Source organism: Vigna angularis, chromosome 2, assembly GCF_016808095.1.
Source record: "Vigna angularis cultivar LongXiaoDou No.4 chromosome 2, ASM1680809v1, whole genome shotgun sequence".
NCBI classification, from domain to species: Eukaryota; Viridiplantae; Streptophyta; class Magnoliopsida; order Fabales; family Fabaceae; genus Vigna; species Vigna angularis.
The window spans coordinates 89600-107742 of NC_068971.1; the positions used below are offsets into that span (position 1 = coordinate 89600).

At 31.1% G+C, this 18143-nt stretch overlaps 2 protein-coding genes and 1 long non-coding RNA gene across 3 annotated transcripts; 1 reads left to right on the top strand and 2 right to left on the bottom strand.

The window, feature by feature from the left end:
- The first annotated feature begins 2241 nt into the window (after positions 1-2241).
- On the top strand, positions 2242-2792 carry LOC108321730 (uncharacterized). The gene is made up of 2 exons (XR_008247436.1): positions 2242-2517; positions 2619-2792. It is a non-coding gene; the product is annotated as an uncharacterized LOC108321730 (long non-coding RNA).
- Positions 2793-9024: 6232 nt separating this feature from the next.
- LOC108321729 (NAC domain-containing protein 83) lies at positions 9025-10348 on the bottom strand. Its single transcript, XM_017553576.2, has 3 exons — positions 9908-10348; positions 9574-9824; positions 9025-9481 (listed from the first exon to the last, which is right to left on the bottom strand). Exons 1-3 carry the CDS (start codon positions 10086-10088, stop codon positions 9215-9217), a joined length of 699 nt encoding a protein of 232 aa, XP_017409065.2. The 5' UTR covers positions 10089-10348; the 3' UTR covers positions 9025-9214.
- A 5130-nt stretch (positions 10349-15478) lies between these two features.
- On the bottom strand, positions 15479-16808 carry LOC108321636 (NAC domain-containing protein 83). The gene is made up of 3 exons (XM_017553447.2): positions 16385-16808; positions 16051-16301; positions 15479-15958 (listed from the first exon to the last, which is right to left on the bottom strand). The coding sequence occupies exons 1-3, from the start codon at positions 16563-16565 to the stop codon at positions 15692-15694; spliced, it is 699 nt and encodes a 232-aa protein (XP_017408936.1). The 5' UTR covers positions 16566-16808; the 3' UTR covers positions 15479-15691.
- Between the last annotated feature and the right edge of the window lie 1335 nt (positions 16809-18143).

An 18143-nucleotide genomic window follows, 5' to 3' on the forward strand; every position in this document is an offset into this window, starting at 1 on the left:
ATTTTTGTTGTATTTATTTAGACTTTGGTAATAGCGTTTATATTAACTTGTAAGTTTGAGACTAAAACATATATGTCATGATATTTAGAAGATTGAACCAAATGTAAAAGTTTATGATCTTATTAAAAAAAGCTATCAATAATAATATTTCGTTGTTAACGCTTAAAATTAGTTGGTTAATCATAATTATTATAAGTAAAATATTTATTTATCAAATGTTTATTGCTAAATTTTATTAATAGATTAACAAAAAATTCATTGGATAATTGTTGGTAAATAAAATTTATTGATATATTTATTCTCTCTTTTTTTTCTTTTCTTCTTATTCTCTTTATTTATTTTCCATTATTTTTTAAGTTAATGAAAATTTTATTATTCCAATAGATTTTAAAAATTTAATTTATAAATATATTTTGTTAGTTTGAATGGAAAATTTAGCATCTTATTTATTGATCAATTCATCCAAAAAAATTTAGCAGTGAATTTTAAGAAATTCTATTGACGAATTTATTAATAAAATTTGCCACATATCAAAATTGAAAGTGTATCATTTTTTTATCAACTGAATTTACAAATAAGATAATTCATTAATAATAACAATTGTAAATTACTTACGGATTTATTTTATGAAAATCAAAATTTTATTTTACCAACAAGTTTTAATAAAATAATTTATAAACATATTCATCAAATTCATTGAAAAAGTGACAAATTTATTTTTTTCTTTTTCTTGTTTTTTTTTTACTAACAGATTTATTGACAATTTTTTTAGTAATCAAAATATAATTTTATAAAAAAATAAATTATTGAGAATATTAATGAACTAATTTATAAACATATTTAATCATATTGAAAGATAAATTTGACACCTAATTTCTCAGTGGAATTTTTCATCAATAAATAAGATTTTCTTTATTCAATTGATTTTTACCAATATTTAAGAAATTCAATTATCAACGAATTTATAATGTTAGCATCAATTATAGCGAAAAATGTAACGTTCTTTTACTAACATAATTTATCAATGAAAAAATTTCTCGATAATTTACATAATTTGTTGATAAATGTTTTTTATTGATAATTTAAGTTTTTATTTATAAACAAATTTACTTTTGTTAATGAAATTTACTGATAAATATTATTTTACTGATGAATTTATTTTCATAGTAAGTTTTTATCTATAATTAAAGATTTTTTTGAAATATCTGAATGAAACTTAAGTACTAATTTTCTTTTAATACAACTTATATTTCTTGCACTCCTTTAAAATTGCATGGTTCTAACTTTTTTTAATATAAACTTATTTTGTTTTAAAAATATTTTAGTAATATATTAACATGATTGTTATATTTGCTAGGACTTTTGTGGTTGGGTTAATTAGAGAACTCAAATATTAGAGTTTAAAGTCTTTTTGTAAAATTAAAGCAAAAGGTAAGAGGGGACATATTAACTATCTTTGAATATAGTCTGTGATTCTTGCATTTTATTGAAATTTGATAATTTTGGATTATTTACAAAAGGTTTATTCTGTTTTAGAAATATATAGTGAAGTAATTAAATTGTTGTGTTACTTTTACTCAGATTTTGTGGAAATGCTTATATTAACTCGTTTTTGTGAATTTGAGACAAACAAATGAAAGGATTTAAGATCTTTATAAGTATGAAAATGTAAGAAATAATGCAATAGCTATTCTCAGCGGTATGACAAGTGCAACTAAAAATAAGTTATTATTATATTTCATATGCTAATATGATCATGTGTTTAGATTGTTTTTTAATGTATCAATATTTGGTTTTTGTTTTATCTTCAATATCTGATCAGGAAGTTGTTCTTTTTCTTATCTTTTAATTACTTTAATTATATTAACATATTATTTTTTTCGAGTACTTAATCATAGGTTTCAAACACATGTTTATGTCTTCATTATCAACTTTGATTTATATGATATACATTTAAATTTATTGATATTTTTTTTTTCAGATAAATAATTTGTTTAGTATGGTGAGTATAGATATATTTTATTTTTAGTATAATAAAAAAATTATTACTTTAGTACAAAAACTATGATTCCTCGATTTTGTTTGAATACAAAAACTAATAAAATTAAAGAGTTGTTGTACAGAAAGTGTAGTTTTCTTTTTTCTTGTTGTATTAAAAATGAAATCTATCTATAATTATCCCAATCTGTTTTTTGCTATAAATACGTTTTTAACTATTAGGTAAAATTAGATTATTAGGATAAAAGAATACAAGAGACAGAGAATAACAAAATTGGAAGGGTGGAAATAGTAAAATGTGATAGTGGAAATAGAAATGGATAGAGAGAAAGAAACCCAAAAAATTGAAAAGTTGAGCCCAAATTGGAAATGAGAAAAAGGGGTGGAGGTGGTGGTGGCTGGGCAACGGAAAGAAAGAGATATTTGTTATATAAGGATGGGTGGTGCACTGTGGGGGACGCGGGTGATGGAGATCGTGAAGAAGCCAATGCTGAGAAGCGCCTCCTCCGCGTTTGGCAGGTTCCGATCTCTCTCTATCTCTTCTATTCCTCCTTTTTAGGGTTTCTTCTTCTTCTTCGACAATCACATCTCTATTCTCTTCTTCTGAAATCCATTTCAAGAATGAAGCTGTCTTCAAGGCATGCTCTCAATCATCTCTTGCATCATTGCGGGACCATTCAATTACTTTCTCCATTTTTTCTTCAAATCCAATTTGTAACCCCCAAACATCCTACTCCATCTTTACTTTTACAGATTGCTTTCATATTCTATGCTTGAATTCTATCTCTTATCAATCTCGCTATGCTGTGCCTGCCATACTCTTGTTACATGCTCTTCACTGTTATTTTAATTTTCTATTATGGACTGTTCTTACCTAATAATTGCACAATAATGCCACTCTCTTTTTGTTTTCTATATAACCTCCCTATAAACTCTTTTTTCTTTATCTAATTTCTATAGGCAAACCATAAGCATTTTTTAACTTATTTCATAGAGCTCTTAATCGTTTCGTGAAAACTTGTTCAAGAGGTGCTCTATCTCATTTTTTTCAAATAAACGAGTTCTTATTAATTTAGTTATCATGATCGATGAGATTTGGTACTGTACATTCTAGGTGAAGACCCTTTTTAAGAAGTTGTGAAGAAAATTGTCAATATAGGTTAGCTAACCGTGGTAAAGGAGGGAGAATTGTGTTTTGGGCCGTAGTGTTGTGGGGGGCCTTAATTTATGGCCCGTGAACTTGTAGTAGGGCTGAAATGGAATTGGCTTTTTGACGTCAATGTGATGCAAGCCAAATGAACTGATTCCTTTTTATTAGTGGGTACGCGCTTTGTTTTTTCTGTCAATTTGATTTTATATAATAGAAGCAAAGTTGATTGATCTGATATATCTGTTTATAAAAGTATAATTAAGGTATTTATTTATTTCATCAAACATCAACTAAAATTAGAAAATACTATTATAAAAATAGTAAGTATAATACATACAATTAGACAAACAATGAAATCCTATTCAAATAATTTAACACTATTAGCATGATTCTAATGTTAAAGAAGATCAAAAGATCAAAGTATTGACTTATAGTAAATAATTATAATAAAAGACTATTGTTAGGGATTAGTAACAGTTTATTTTCATTTGAGTTTGAATTCGACGAACCTGAGTTACTTCAGTTTGATTCATGTTTATTTTATTTTATTTATATCTCAACTCGAGTTGAGCATGTACTGAGTCACTCACAATTTTAATCCATTTTTGCCTTGGTGGAGAATAGGACTTTGGATCTCTTTTGGGAATTGGGGCCCATGACTTAGATTTATTTGGTTAGGAGAAGAAGTAAGAAATGGACACGTCTTGTTTGTTGCAATTGTACTAAGCAAACCTTCTAAAACCCTACAGGCAAACAACATTAATAGACATAGTCACAATTGATGGATGGACATGTTGCCTTTTGTGAAAGACAGTTTTTGAATGAAAAATAATAATTAATAGGAAACCTTCTTAACCTGATTGACCTAATCAGGTGAGCCTACTACCAAGTTTAGCTTGGATTGGAGTGAATGGGTCGGGTCATGTGTGACCATGATAGGCTACCCACGTGATTGACAAAAGTTTGCATTGTTCTTACTAAGTCAGCAATTCACACAACACTCTTTGTCATCCTTTATTTTCTCCATGAAAATGAAACTTAAATAGAAAAGGTGACGTGAAGAACTCTAATACCCTTATTAACAACAAACTCCGCTCGCCAATCAATTCTTTTTTATTTCTTTCATTCTTAATTCATCTTTTTGTTCCTACGGCTCAACTTTTATAGTCTTCTCTAGTTTAATGAACCAAAGAATGTTACCAAACACACTTTTAACATTTCTTCCCAGCACTCTTTTAGTAATATTAGATATATTTATAGGGACTTGTGAAAAAGTGAATTTCGTTCTTCTTATAGTCAGTTCCCTTGATAATTTTGAGTCCTTCAAAATTTTACTTCCAGATAAAAGAGTGTAATGATAGCATCATCTTTCGTAATATAGAGTTAATTAAAGTGAGAGAAATCTCGTACATTAGGCAAAGTTTAATTTTTTGAAATGTAGTTAGACGGCAAATATGCATCCGAATTTCAAAATCGAACTTAAATATGTTTAAAAAATATACTATTTTTTTGCTTGAATAAAAAACATGCTGACAATACAGAAGTTCTTAACATTTGCAGTTGATGAACTAGTATTTTTCCTTCTGTAAGTGTTCGACGGCTAACATTTTTAAATAATTAGAACTGTGATTAAATGATAGAATTACTAAGTAAAGGGGTTCTATATTACATATGTCCAAATAAATTTGTCTTTATCATGATTGGCTGATGTGGAATTAGGATGTGACTTTATATACAGTTTTAGGTCTAACGATAGAAGTTAAATTTTAAAAACAATGATTTAAGAAGAATTTTACTTGACTTTTGTTCGAAAGTTAATTCACAGTAAGTAACTATATGTGTTAACAAATAAAATATTATTTTAAAATCCAAATAGTTGCGTTCATCTTTTTAGACGATATATTCCTCTAAATAGATGTATGTTTCATTTGATGTTTCAGAGGATGTGAACCATTGATGCATTGTCCAACAAGTAAACTAAAGTAAATGTTCTAATAATTTATTGTTGGCCTATTTTATTCTGTCTTGTGTTCAAATAAGTTAGACGAGGAAAATTAAACACAGAGCTTAGGCTGAAAATATTATAAATTGTATTTTACCTAAAGTTGAATACAATAAATATCATGGGTACAAAGCAACACAATTATGTGATGCTGTAAGAATAATCCATGAAGGCACAAACTATGTTTAATTGAGAAAACCCACCAATTTCAAAACACAGGAAGAATTGTATTGAAACGAATTGTTTGAAAAATTCCAAACTGTTAACAACGAGCCTCAAAAGATTATAGTAGAATACACTAATCTTCTAATCTCATACAGTATGAAGATTTTGGATAGATTCCCAAAGGGGTAAGAACACATACATGAGCATAGAAGAAACACAAACATGATAACCATGGTTCTAGATGAATTCTCAGAGACAAGATTTAAAAACTCATTAATCTTAAAGGATAAGTTATTGATCCACGTGAAAGCGTTATAATCTACTTTATAATATTCTAAACCTTTAAAATATAATGCAGAAACTAAGAGCTCAGATTCATTTTTTAAATTGAAAGTGCTCTTAAACTAAGTTTGTTTATTTCTTATTACTATAAAATATTTTAGGAATAAAAGGTTCAGCTTATATAGGTCACTATGTTAAATTAAATCGATAGAAAAAGTGAAACGACAAATTGAATATGTTAACTCGCAGACTTCATAAGGTAATGACAGGACAAGATAAGTTAGTAGGCTTAACCTGCTTCAAAAAGTTCACATTCCACTCTTATTTCATTTAGTTTCGATATTCTTTCACTCCATTTTTAAATTTTTGGGTAATTTTTTAATATATTTATTATATATTATTTTAAATTTATTCATTGTCATTGTTAAGATGTATGTAGGGTGGCAAAACGGGCCAACCTGTCCCGTTTAAGCCTGATCCGATTTTGTCTCGTAAGAAACAAGTCGGACTGGGTTGGTCTATCACTTAATAATGAGTTCACTTTTATAATTCGACCTGACAAACTGTTGGGTCAAAATGAGTTTATGCAAGACTGGCAGGCAAGTTAACATATGAGTGATTCTCCCTACACCTCAGGTATCTCGTCTTACACCTCTCTCTTTTTTTATTTTTACAACAGTGCCCCTGTCAGAAGAGGAGAACCTTTGGCAGAACCTTTAATTGCTTTATTTTTGTTTGAGTCATTTTGAAAAAACTCATTTTCTCTTCCGCATTTCATACCAAACCCTGCACCACTTTTTCCTCTTCTCCTCCTCTCCCTCCTCTCCTCCTCCCTTCATTCCCACAGAACTTTCGTCCTTCGAGTGTTGTGTGTTGTTTGATTAAGAGGCATTTGTGGGATTGTATTGTGGATGGATGATGGATTTGTGGTAGGGACGAAGATATGTGGCAGGGACAAAGTTGGAGACCAATGCAGTTATGGTCTCGTCGCAGTTGGAAGTGCGGTTTAGTGTGTGTTGCACTTGGAAGTGTGGTTATGCGGTTGCCGTAGTTGGAAATGCGAGTCTCGCCTAGAGTGTTCCACTTCCAGAACAAGCACGAAGTCAACGTCTCTATTGGATGCAAGTACGATGGTGAATAGTATTTGAAGAGTAGAGGCAGTGAGCGAATAACATGCCTTGGTGGAGACGACGACCAAAGCGCAGTCGTTTTGTAGGAAAAGGGTGTGCTTTTAGGGTGTTCACTTCGGATACTTCCACACATTGGTTTCAACTTGGAGGGGAAAATTAGGAAGAGGGCAGAGGGATTGTTTCGATTAGGTCATGGCAACATAGAGAAAGAAGAGTGAGAAAGAGATTAAATTTCATAATAAGCTTCCTTTGCTGATCTACCTAATTAAATTACTCCAGTCATCACAGAAAAATCAAATACATATATATATATATATATATATATATATATATATATATATATATATATATATATATATATGTGTGTGTGTAAACAACTTTAATTAATAAAAACAATGTAATCAATATAATTTGTATGAAAAATAATTTAAGAATAGCAACGTTAAATAGGGTAAAATTAGTCATTTTGCTTATACTTTATTTTATTGATCAACAGTGAGATGGGTGCATGCAAAAGCTTATAATACAGGTTAACAGAAGAGAACTGAGATGGATGCATGCAGATGTTATAATACAATTTACACGACAGGATTAAGGGTTGTTGGTGATTAAAAAATCATTAAACCATCATCACCTTTTTCATATTTTATTAAATGAAGGGCATATCTGTCAATTGGGATGTGCAGGATGAAACATGTGAGGTGCAGGGAGGAACACTCTTAACAGATTGATGTCAGGGTGCATTTGAATAATTTATCACGTATTTGACTATAACATTTTTGTCCACATTTGAGTTTTCCATAATATATCAAAACATGTTCATACATTTGAATTGTCGGATTGGCAGACTAGTATGCCGAACTAGACGAAAGCGAGTTCCTTACATTTAGTTTTTTTATAATACTGAGTTGGCCTGACTAAGTGGGACAAGTTATGGTGACTCTTGAGTTAGACAAGTTATCCCAACTTGTTTTTTTTCGTGGGTTATCAGACACATTATACTCTATCTTTTTATATACCCCTAAATGTATGCTAAATAATAGACTACAATTATGAAAAAATATTCCACCTAATGTCATTAAAAAAAGCTTTTAAAAGTTAAGAAAAAATTATGGTTAACTATTATAATTTTAGTAACTTAATTAGTAATTGTTTTTTATTGTTAATTAAATATTTAACTTTTAATATTTATTTAATATAGGTGGTAATTTTATATTTATTTAGCTCATTTTATTTGTAAATATGAAAATACTATTTAGCTTATAAAGATATGAAAATTTTAAATAAGATTAATGTTAGAGTGTAGTATTTTTTTTAAAATTTGTTTATGTGAAAAATGGTAGTCAGGACCCTATCATTCTTAAAATATTTTCACTATCTCTTCTAAAAGCTTATATTTTTACTTACTTTTATCTTTAAACTATCTATTTATATATAATAGAAAGTGTAATGTTTTCTTATTAAGATGGATGTGAATAGAATCCTTATAATTATAAAATACTTCCAATATTAATTAAAAGTAGTTGAACAAAACATGGTAATTAAGTTGTAACTAACAAACGCACATATAATTAGTAAAGAACTAAGTTTTAATTATAAAACAAGAATTAATATAACATTTTTTTCTATAATTTTTCTTTGTTTTTATTTAGTAAACTTCTAAAATTGTTTTAAGGCATTTAAAATTAGAGGAAAACACTTTTCATACAATTAAAAAAAATATATAAATGAACTTGCCATTACATTTTCAGACCAACAATTTTTGTAATTTTCTTATTTATTTTGCCTAATCTTTTTTAATATGATATCTAACTATCATTCATTTTTCTTTATTTATTCAGTTAACTCATGAGCCAATGATTATATACTAAAACATAAATTCAATGATCATGATAACATTGCCTCTAGAATTCAAGTCCTCTTTTAATAGAACAAATGAATAGTTTTTAATTAAAAAAATAGAATGAACGTTTAGTATAACATTATTACATACACATACATGTATTGAAATATTGATTTTTTTTATTAATAAGTGTTACTACTTTATCTTTTCTCATTCTAGAAATAAGCAAATCTTTACACGTATAATATTATATATTATTACGTTACATATTTTTATCATTTTGTGTATTTTTTTTTGTAATTTATTTTTAAAATTTTGTGAAGAAAACTGTGATTTTGTTCTGCTCTTTGAAAGCATTTCCTTGAGGACTGAAAATATGTAACTTTTAAGTAGCATTGCATTTGCATTTGCATGGTGAAGTGCGTTAGAGATTGAAAGTAAAAATAAGAACAGATTGAAGTAAAAATAAGAACTGGATTACACACTAGTTTTAGTAGCATACTCTCCAGACATAGACTACCCTTAGTGCCGGTTGAAAATGAAAAGATAATTACAGGGAAAGACAATAAAAGAAAGAGGCAAAGCTTAGGTTGATCTGAGATGGTTGTAAAACAAGTAGTAGTGCTAGAAATAAGTGAAGGGACTCAAGGTTTTCTTCTAACATAAGGGAAGGTGTTGGAGCTACTACTCTCTTCATTCTCATCTGATTCATGGGTAATTCCACTGCCGGCAGAAGATGAGCAATCAGTCTTCTTCTGCGCCAAAAAGTCATAAAACACCATCTTCAACTTCCTCACCTTCCGGTTATCCACTCTGCCTCTCAAACTCTCCATCTCCTTCTCCTCCCCGTTTCTACAACCACTTCTCCTCTTCAAAAATATGCGACACAGAACCCAGTTTTCCATGGGAACCTGAACACACAAACAAACCAAAAATATTGTATGAATAATTAATGCGTGCGCGAGGATAATTGGGAGTTAATTTGCTCTCTCTGAATCCTGACCTGAGACGGAGGGTTAAGGAGGCGATACTCATGCATGATCCAATCGGTTCTGGATCCATGAGGTGGCTTTCCTCTGTAGAAAACAAGTGTCTTCTTCATTCCCACTACTTGGTTCCCTTTTGAAGTTAAAATTTGTTTGTCCAACCCAGTGGCCTTCCAGTAACCTGAACTGGTGGCTCTGTTGGAGCGGTTGCCGTTAGGATATTTGGGCTCTTTGGTGCTGAAGAAGTACCTCTCTTTCTCTAAATCACCTAAACACACCATCCACAAGGCATTGCAATTAGACTTAATTAGTCAAGAAGAAGAGAGAGGGGAAGAAAGGAATTATGGAAACCTGGCAAATCCCAAGGATCAGACTTGCAAACATCAAACTCATGAATGACGGAGGCTGGCAAAGGGAAGGAGAAAACCTTGCGCTTTAAGTATTGCACAACCAATTCCTCGTCGGTTGGGTGGAAACGGAAGCCCGGAGGCAATCTGAGCTCCCCATTCTTCACAAAATTCAGTTTCTCCATTCGACCACGCCCTACTTCTTCTCTGTATATGAATATAGTAAGAATAGTTTTATGTGTCCGACTAGAGCAGAGCAGGGAAGTTGGGTGGGTGAGAATTGAAGCACTCGTGGGGGTTCTTATAAGTCCATTAAAGCGTTGAGGAAAATAAAGAAAGGGGCTGAAGAATAGGGGAAAGGAAAGAAGAAAAAGGAGGGAAAAGGGGGTTATTATTATTGGATAAAGAAAGCAAAAGGGTATGGAGTAAGATGCAGTGTGGCTTCTTTTATAGAAATGGATCTGACAGGAAGGAAGGAGAAGAATAAGACGACACATTTTGCGTAAACCAGACTCAACCTTTCTTTTACTTTGACGTTATATTAACTGTGGTTTAAGGTTTTATTATTATTATTATTATTAATATTATTATTATTTTGGTTTGTTCGTGAGAAAAGTTGTTAGTCCAGACCAGAGTGGCTGCTGCTGCTAATAAGAAAACAAAGCCTAGTTCCGTCGACCCTTTGTTCCTTGTGTTGTGATTGGAACTTGGAATTAGATTGGAGGAGAATTCCGTTTGGTTTATCCAAAAAAAGCACTCTTCGGTCCCTTCCTTGGATAAAACAAAACAAGTTCTCCATTTTTTCATGGAAACAAAATTTGTCTTGAGTTTACTAAATTTTGATTTGGGTGCTTTTACTGAAGTGAAATGAAGAGGTGCATGAAGTGAGGTTTTGTGATGGGGTACAGCTGGAGGTGACCCAAGGCAAGACAAAGAGGTTATATCAGTGGTATGGCACTGATTTGATGAAAGTACACAACTAACCCTCTCCCTCTCTCACACTAACTTGTTTCTATTTCTGTTCTATCCCTCAACGGGGAGCAAACCAATATCAATGAATACAGGAAACTCAACTCTTTTGGTTTGGTTTTGTTTTGTTAGTTACTAACTTCTTCACACTTCAGACGCATCCTATTCTGTCGGTGTTACCTTTTCTTACCCCCTTTCCACTTTACATCACTAATGTTATTCTTATCTTATTTTTCACATCCCCTTTCATGTTTCCAAGCTTAAGTAAGGGTTTTATATCGGTCCTTTCTCGTTCGATAGAGTCGAATATTGCAGAAAATATTTTGATGTTAAAATTAGTATTTGTTTAATGTTATAATAATAAATGTATAGTAAAACATAATTAATTATTTATATATTAAATTTGTATTTATAGATTTTAAAAAAGTAATTTATTGATATTAATTTAATTATGATCCCAATAATAATAATTTAACTTAAAGTTGATATAATTATTTTTATTCCTAATTTTGTTTGTAGTATGATTGATTGGTCCACTGATTATCTTTCATGGAATTAAAAGAATTATCAACCATCATATTTCACAAAATTTTGTAGTAGTAAAAGTAAATTAATTTCTTCCAACATTATTTACTATGCGTAGGTACTTAGTTTACCTTTTAGCTTGGTTTTCATTTTTAAATGCAATTAAGGTCCACGCTTGTTCAATATCCTTTTAGATTACAAATAGTTAATTGTGTTTCTGAGACACTTTTGAAAATTGAATTGATGTATTTATGAATTCTTCTGATACCACATTCATTTGAGGAGCCGTGAACGTAAACAACATACACTTGCGAAATCATTTTCAAATCAATTAAAATATTCTGTTAGCTTTTCAATAACTTAAGGGTCTAAATCACGCTCAAATCGACTAACCATACAAATTGGCATATATTCTTATTAAAGCTACATGCATAAAAACTATGGCCATATAAAACCAATGAGAAAATCTATTCTATCCCAGACAGACATGATCCTATGTATTGCAGTCTCAATTGTCATAATATATTTCTATGTGGGCCTAATTTCTTTTTTATTTTCCCACTAAATAATCGAAACGTCCACGTTACTTGGGAGTGTAGAACAAGTGTTTTTAAATTCAATTAAGTACTAGTCAAACACTCTTTTTTTTTTTCTTTTTTTTTATTTAGTATACTGTGCCTTAAACCCTTTGTGTCGGAAAAAATACAAGTTGATTAATTCCTTTATTTCACAAATAACAAGTTATCAGGAGATTCTGTTTGATTTGTGGCGAACTTTTTTAAAATTTATTAACTCAAAAAACTTTATTTCGATAGGTCACTAAAAATAGTGTATGCACTTACGTTGGTTCATATTACTTGATAAGTAATTTCCATTAGAGAGTCAGACTAAAATTACTTTTGGTTATACACATTTTTTTTTTTAAATTATTGATTGAAAATTTAAATTAGCAAGTTAAGAAATAGTGTGTTGTTTTTGTCAGATCACCGTAACGTTGACATGAAACATCCATCTCTATTTTACTGATGTCTAATATTAATTTATGCGTAGTTACAATTAGCAACATGTTTTTTAATTATATTTCTTTCACAAATTCAACGTTTTAATATATTTTTATTTGTAACTAGTTCCTGCTTTAATTTCCTTTCATTTCAACAAAAGATGTTCTAAAAAATGTTAGATGTATTATTTCATATCAATTGTAAGTGTAGAAATATGTTCTTTTAACATTCTAAAACATCCAAAGTTTAGTTATATTTCAAAAACGTTATTTCTTTTTGTTCCTTCTACTTATTGTCTTTTATAAAACGTTATTTAAATTCGAAGGATAAAATGATGCATTTCTAAATCTAAGTGACTGAAAAGAAAGACAAAAGAATTAGAGGAGCTAATATATCGAATTTAGTTTTTATTTTTAAAAGAAACCAATATATATACTTTACTCTTTTTTATTCAAGAACCAATTTGTTGAGTATTGATAAAATATATCGACCTCAGTGTGCCGTATAAGATTTTGTGATTGTTGTTATATAAGCAACTTATAGTTGACTGGTTACTTTTAAAAGATAATATGAAAGTTATTAAAAAAATATTCTAAAATGTAATTTTTGGGCCTATTAAAATTAAAATTAAAAAAAAAGGTTTCATGACCATACTGATTTTTGTGTACTCATCGAAGAAAAAAATATATAAGGGATTATCATTGATGTCAATTGTTTAAAATATTACCTTGTCTCTTTCAAGGGGGACAATTATTTTATGTGTCATTCGAACAAATCATGTCAATAATAAAGAGATGATAAAGTTAAAAGAACTCATTTTAGAGTTCGATTTAAACAACTAAAAATTGTACACGTTGCTCTCTAATTGTTACCAAGTATGTTAAAAATGGAATTGGGTTAAATGCTAATCAATAATATCACAGGTCAGATCTGCACACCTTCAATAATTGAATTTTGACTAGTTTTTTAAGTATTTTTATTTGTCTTAAAAAAGCCACTAATTTTAATACTTTTCAACAATAGGATGGTCTTTGGGAGTTTTAGATGTTTAGTTAATTACATATAAACATGTGCAATTGATTAAATATGCAAAACACGACGATCTCGCATAAATGAAATTAGAGATAACTTGGTAATATTAGTTAGTTAGTTAGCAACTTGATTAGAATTAAGCTTAGAAGTTTGTAAAAGGGTTGCCACTATTAAGGAATCGTGGAGAAGTGTGGAGATGCTCAAGTAAGTTGTGATTGCTAAGTGACTTGTTTTATTTATCATGAAACGCACAATAACTTTAGAGTACCATGAAAAAGATAAGATGTTAACTGATAGAATTATTTATTTTGAAAAAGTGGTTTGATAGAGAGGGAGGTTGGGTTTAAGAAAGAAAATGAAGAATAAATGAGGTAGTATTTTAGAATGAAAAATTGGAAAGGTGGAGGAGAGATAGGTACAGCATAATAAAAAGAAAAATATACTTTTGACACACATAAACTTTTTATATTTATTTTATATTTTTTTTTTATCTTTTGTTTTTCTTTTTAAATAAAAAAATTTACTTTTTTTTATAACCATTTTATTTTTATATTATTTGTTAAATAAACGCAAAAGTGTATTATAATATCATTAGTCTAACAATAAAATTGATAATAAAAATAGGAGAAAGGTGGGTGAAAGAATAAAGGTTAAAGGGACCCAGTTGGTTGGAAAACGAGGGGCAACCACGTCGGACTAAGGGTAGATGACAAATATGGTACCTTCAAGTGATGCCCCAGTTCAAGATTTCCACGATCTTCTTGTCTCACTGTTTCCATCTCATCATGCATTCAAATATTCAATTCTTTTCATCAATAACTGCTATTCCTTCGTGTTTTCTCGTTTTAGAAAAACCAAATCGTTAGATATTTCTATAATTCCGAGCAATACTTTTTATGTAACTACTTTTTAAAATTGTGAAAAAAGAGTGAAAATCGCTAACGATAATAAAGTTTTAATTGTGCGGTCCCTTCTTTCCCCGAAACAGGGTTCGTATGTTGTATTGGTGTTTCTCGAGGATTGGGTCCGACACACTCTGACTAAGTGGCCTTAAAGTGATGTCTTATACCACTAAATCGTTATCAATACATAAAGTAATTGAGAGTTGAGCTATAATTTTATGAGTGTCTGCATTAGTATGTTGGAGATGTTTACAACACGCTGGTAGTTTATTCTGCATATTGTATAATTATTCCTACATTTTATTTTATTTATTTTGTAAAAGGTGCAAATTGGATCAGTTGTAGTGTTGGAATTTGGGTCAACTCCAAGCTGGGGAGTGGCAGTGGTATACAACAGTTTTGTATGCATGAGGTGGACAAATTTAACCAATAGGGAAACGTAGCTGTCATGCTTTCTATATATCTCAAAACCAGACGTTTTAAAACTTAATCACTTGTTTTGAAATTTTAATGTTCAGAAATGTTAGGCTAACTCACTTTGCATTCCATATATACAGTATTTTATGGTTAACCTGACAAAAGAAAAATATTTGTGATCGTGAACGATCGAGTAATGGTAAGTGTGATATATGTTGGACAAACAATTATCGAATGTTTAATAAAGTCAATATTGGTGATTTGGAAAGTTGAAAAAAATAAATCAACTTGCGGACTTGTTAAGAATTACAAGTAGAAAGGAGATATGGATAAGATACGCATAGTTTTGAAGGTGGAAATGGAAAAAGGTGAACTGAAGCTATCATAGTTTATTTTGTAAGAAATTACCATGATGATATGCAGGGAATACCCTAAAAAAAACAGGAATTTAGGTGGATCCGACAAGAATGACCATAGCTTTGTTTTGCAACCTCTTCTTTCCCCGAAGAAAAGGAAGAAGAGCCCGGTAGTAACTAGTGCGACAATGATCTGGCAAATGTTATGTTCTTATTTTGGGGATGTTCTCCTGAAAACGGTCCTTTATTTTTGGACATAAATATATATATGTATTTTGAACCTCTTTTGTTATGCTTTCCATCGTGGATCATTTCTCTTTTGCTCTGTGAAAGCATCTCCTTTGGGACTAAAAAATCAGTAGCTTTTAGCTGGTTTAGCTAGCTAAAAGATGCATTGCCTTTCCATTTGCATGATGATGAAGGAAATAAAGAAGAACTGGATTACACACTCCATACCTAGACTACCCTCAGCGCCGGTGGAAAGAAGATAATTACAGGGAAAGACAATAGAAGAAAGAGGTAAAACTTAGGTTGATCCGAGATGATTATAAAACAAGCAGTAGTACTAGAATTTAAAAGGAGGGTGTCAAGGTTTTCTTCTAAAATAAGGGAAGGTGTCGGAGCTACTGCTCTCTTCATGCTCATCTGATTCGTGAGTAATTCCACTGCCGGAAGAAGACGAGGAATCGGTCTTGCTCTGTTCCAAAAAGTTATAGAAAACCATCTTCGACTTCCTCACCTTCCTATTAACCACTCCGCCTCTCAAACTCTCCATCTCCTTCTCCTCCCTGTTTCTACAACCACTTCTTCTCTTCAAAAATATGCGACACAGAACCCAGTTTTCCATGGCAACCTGAACAGACAAACAAACCAAAAATATTGTATGAATAATTAATGCGTGCGCGAGGATAATTGCGAGTTAATTTGCTCGCTCTGAATCCTGACCTGAGACGGAGGGTTAAGGAGGCGATACTCATGCATGATCCAATCGGTTCTGGATCCATGAGGTGGCTTTCCTCTGTAGAAAACAAGTGTCTTCTTCATTCCCACTACTTGGTTCCCTTTTGAAGTTAAAATTTGTTTGTCCAACCCAGTGGCCTTCCAGTAACCTGAACCGGTGGCTCTGTTGGAGCGATTGCCGTTAGGATATTTGGGTTCTTTGGTGCTGAAAAAGTACCTCTCTTTCTCTAAATCACCTAAACACACCATCCACAAGGCATTGCAATTAGACTTAATTAGTCAAGAAGAAGAGAAAGGGGAAGAAAGGAAAAATGGAAACCTGGCAAATCCCAAGGATCAGACTTGCAAACATCAAACTCAGGAATGACGGAGGCTGGCAAAGGGAAGGAGAAAACCTTGCGCTTTAAGTATTGCACAACCAATTCCTCGTCGGTTGGGTGGAAACGGAAGCCCGGAGGCAATCTGAGCTCCCCGTTCTTCACAAAATTCAGTTTTTCCATTCGACCGCAGCCTACTTGTTTTTCTCTGTATACAGTAATAAAAGTTGTGTGTCCGTGTAGAGCAGACAGTTGAAGGCAGTGGCGGGGGTTCTTAGAAGTCCATGAAAGCAAGCGCAGGGTAAGAAGGGAAAAAGGAAAGAAGAAAAAGGGTTAATATTAATAATAATAATATTATTATTATTAATATTATTATTATTATTATTATTATTAGATAAAGAAAGGAAGAGGGTATGTATGGAGTAAGATGGAGTGTGGGTTGTTTTATAGTAAGATGGGAGATGAGAGAGAAAGAGGGTAGCTTGGAATGATGCCCCATTTGAAGATTTGGTCGATCTTGTTGTCGCACTGTTTCCATCTGTTGATGCAATGGAATTCATGGGAGAATTGTGGGATGAGGGAAGAGAAGGGGGGTGCTTACGCAATATGGAAAACTTGGGGGATCATGGAAACGTGGGACGGTTCAGATTCTTTGTCTCTTTCTTCTTAAGCCCGAGCCTCAAACATTGACAATGCAGCAAGCGCAATTCCGTAAGGAAAGGGGAACCTTCTTCGCCTCAAAAATAAATAATTAGAAAGCTGTAGTAAACTAAACTTAACTTCTCATATTTATTTATTATTTATTAGGATGAGATTCCCACAAGAAAAATATTGCCAACCCACTTGCATATTATTATTATTATTATAGAATTATGTGAGTAGAGAAAAAGGGTTTCGTATGCCTCATTGCGGCTCTGATTTTTCCCATTTCATGTTCCCTACGCTCTCTCTCTTCCTATAGGGTCAAAGGAGTTTGCGTGTGGGCATTGTCATGGCCGATTTTAAATATTACAACACAAACGTCAAACCCTCCAATTATTGTGTTTTCAGTAAAAATTCTTCTTCATTCCATTCCTCTCCCCTTCTTTTCCAGTTTCTTTATTTTATATTTATTATATTCCCTTTCTTTTACACTCATCTCATCCTTCTCTTATCATATTTATTTCTTTTCTTATATCTCTTCTCTTTAAAAGCTTTCCATCATTCCTTTAAATTATCCTTACTCGCTTCCCGCTCTCACATATGTAAGGAGACATACATAAGAACAACATTCCCCAGTTATACCGATATTGAGCTCCCGCTCTTCTTTTCTTTTTTTGGGCAAAATTTCTTTTTCTTTTTTTAATAATAATAATAATAATAAATCTTGTATAATAAGATCGTCCGATCAGATCGAGCGATCAACAATCCATGAAAGATGATTGATAGATCGGTTGGTTAAACTATAGACAATATTAACAAAAAAATAATTGCATTAATCCTAAGTCAAATTATTACAATTTATTATGCATTTATTTGTTACAATACTCATACAAAAATTTATTTTAGTGTCAAAATACTTTCTCCATGTAACACTCAATTCAACCAATGGATAGAAAGAAGACTGAAAATAAAACACTAAACTAAACTTGAAACTTGAAGAATATTTGAAAAAGAATATTTAACCTCTACTCCCTAAACTAAAATAGATGTAATTAATAATAATGTATAATTGTAAGACAAGAACACACTCATCAACTCTTTCGCTGGCAAATGGAATAA

Coding starts and splice junctions, on each gene's coding strand:
- LOC108321729 (XM_017553576.2), bottom strand. CDS start 10,088: ATGGAGAAACTGAATTTTGTGAAGAATGGGGAGCTCAGATTGCCTCCG. Junction 9,825..9,907: donor TGATCCTTGGGATTTGCCAG/GTTTCCATAATT, acceptor TGGTGTGTTTAG/GTGATTTAGAGAAAGAGAGG. Junction 9,482..9,573: donor TCCTTAACCCTCCGTCTCAG/GTCAGGATTCAG, acceptor TTGTGTGTTCAG/GTTCCCATGGAAAACTGGGT.
- LOC108321636 (XM_017553447.2), bottom strand. CDS start 16,565: ATGGAAAAACTGAATTTTGTGAAGAACGGGGAGCTCAGATTGCCTCCG. Junction 16,302..16,384: donor TGATCCTTGGGATTTGCCAG/GTTTCCATTTTT, acceptor TGGTGTGTTTAG/GTGATTTAGAGAAAGAGAGG. Junction 15,959..16,050: donor TCCTTAACCCTCCGTCTCAG/GTCAGGATTCAG, acceptor TTGTCTGTTCAG/GTTGCCATGGAAAACTGGGT.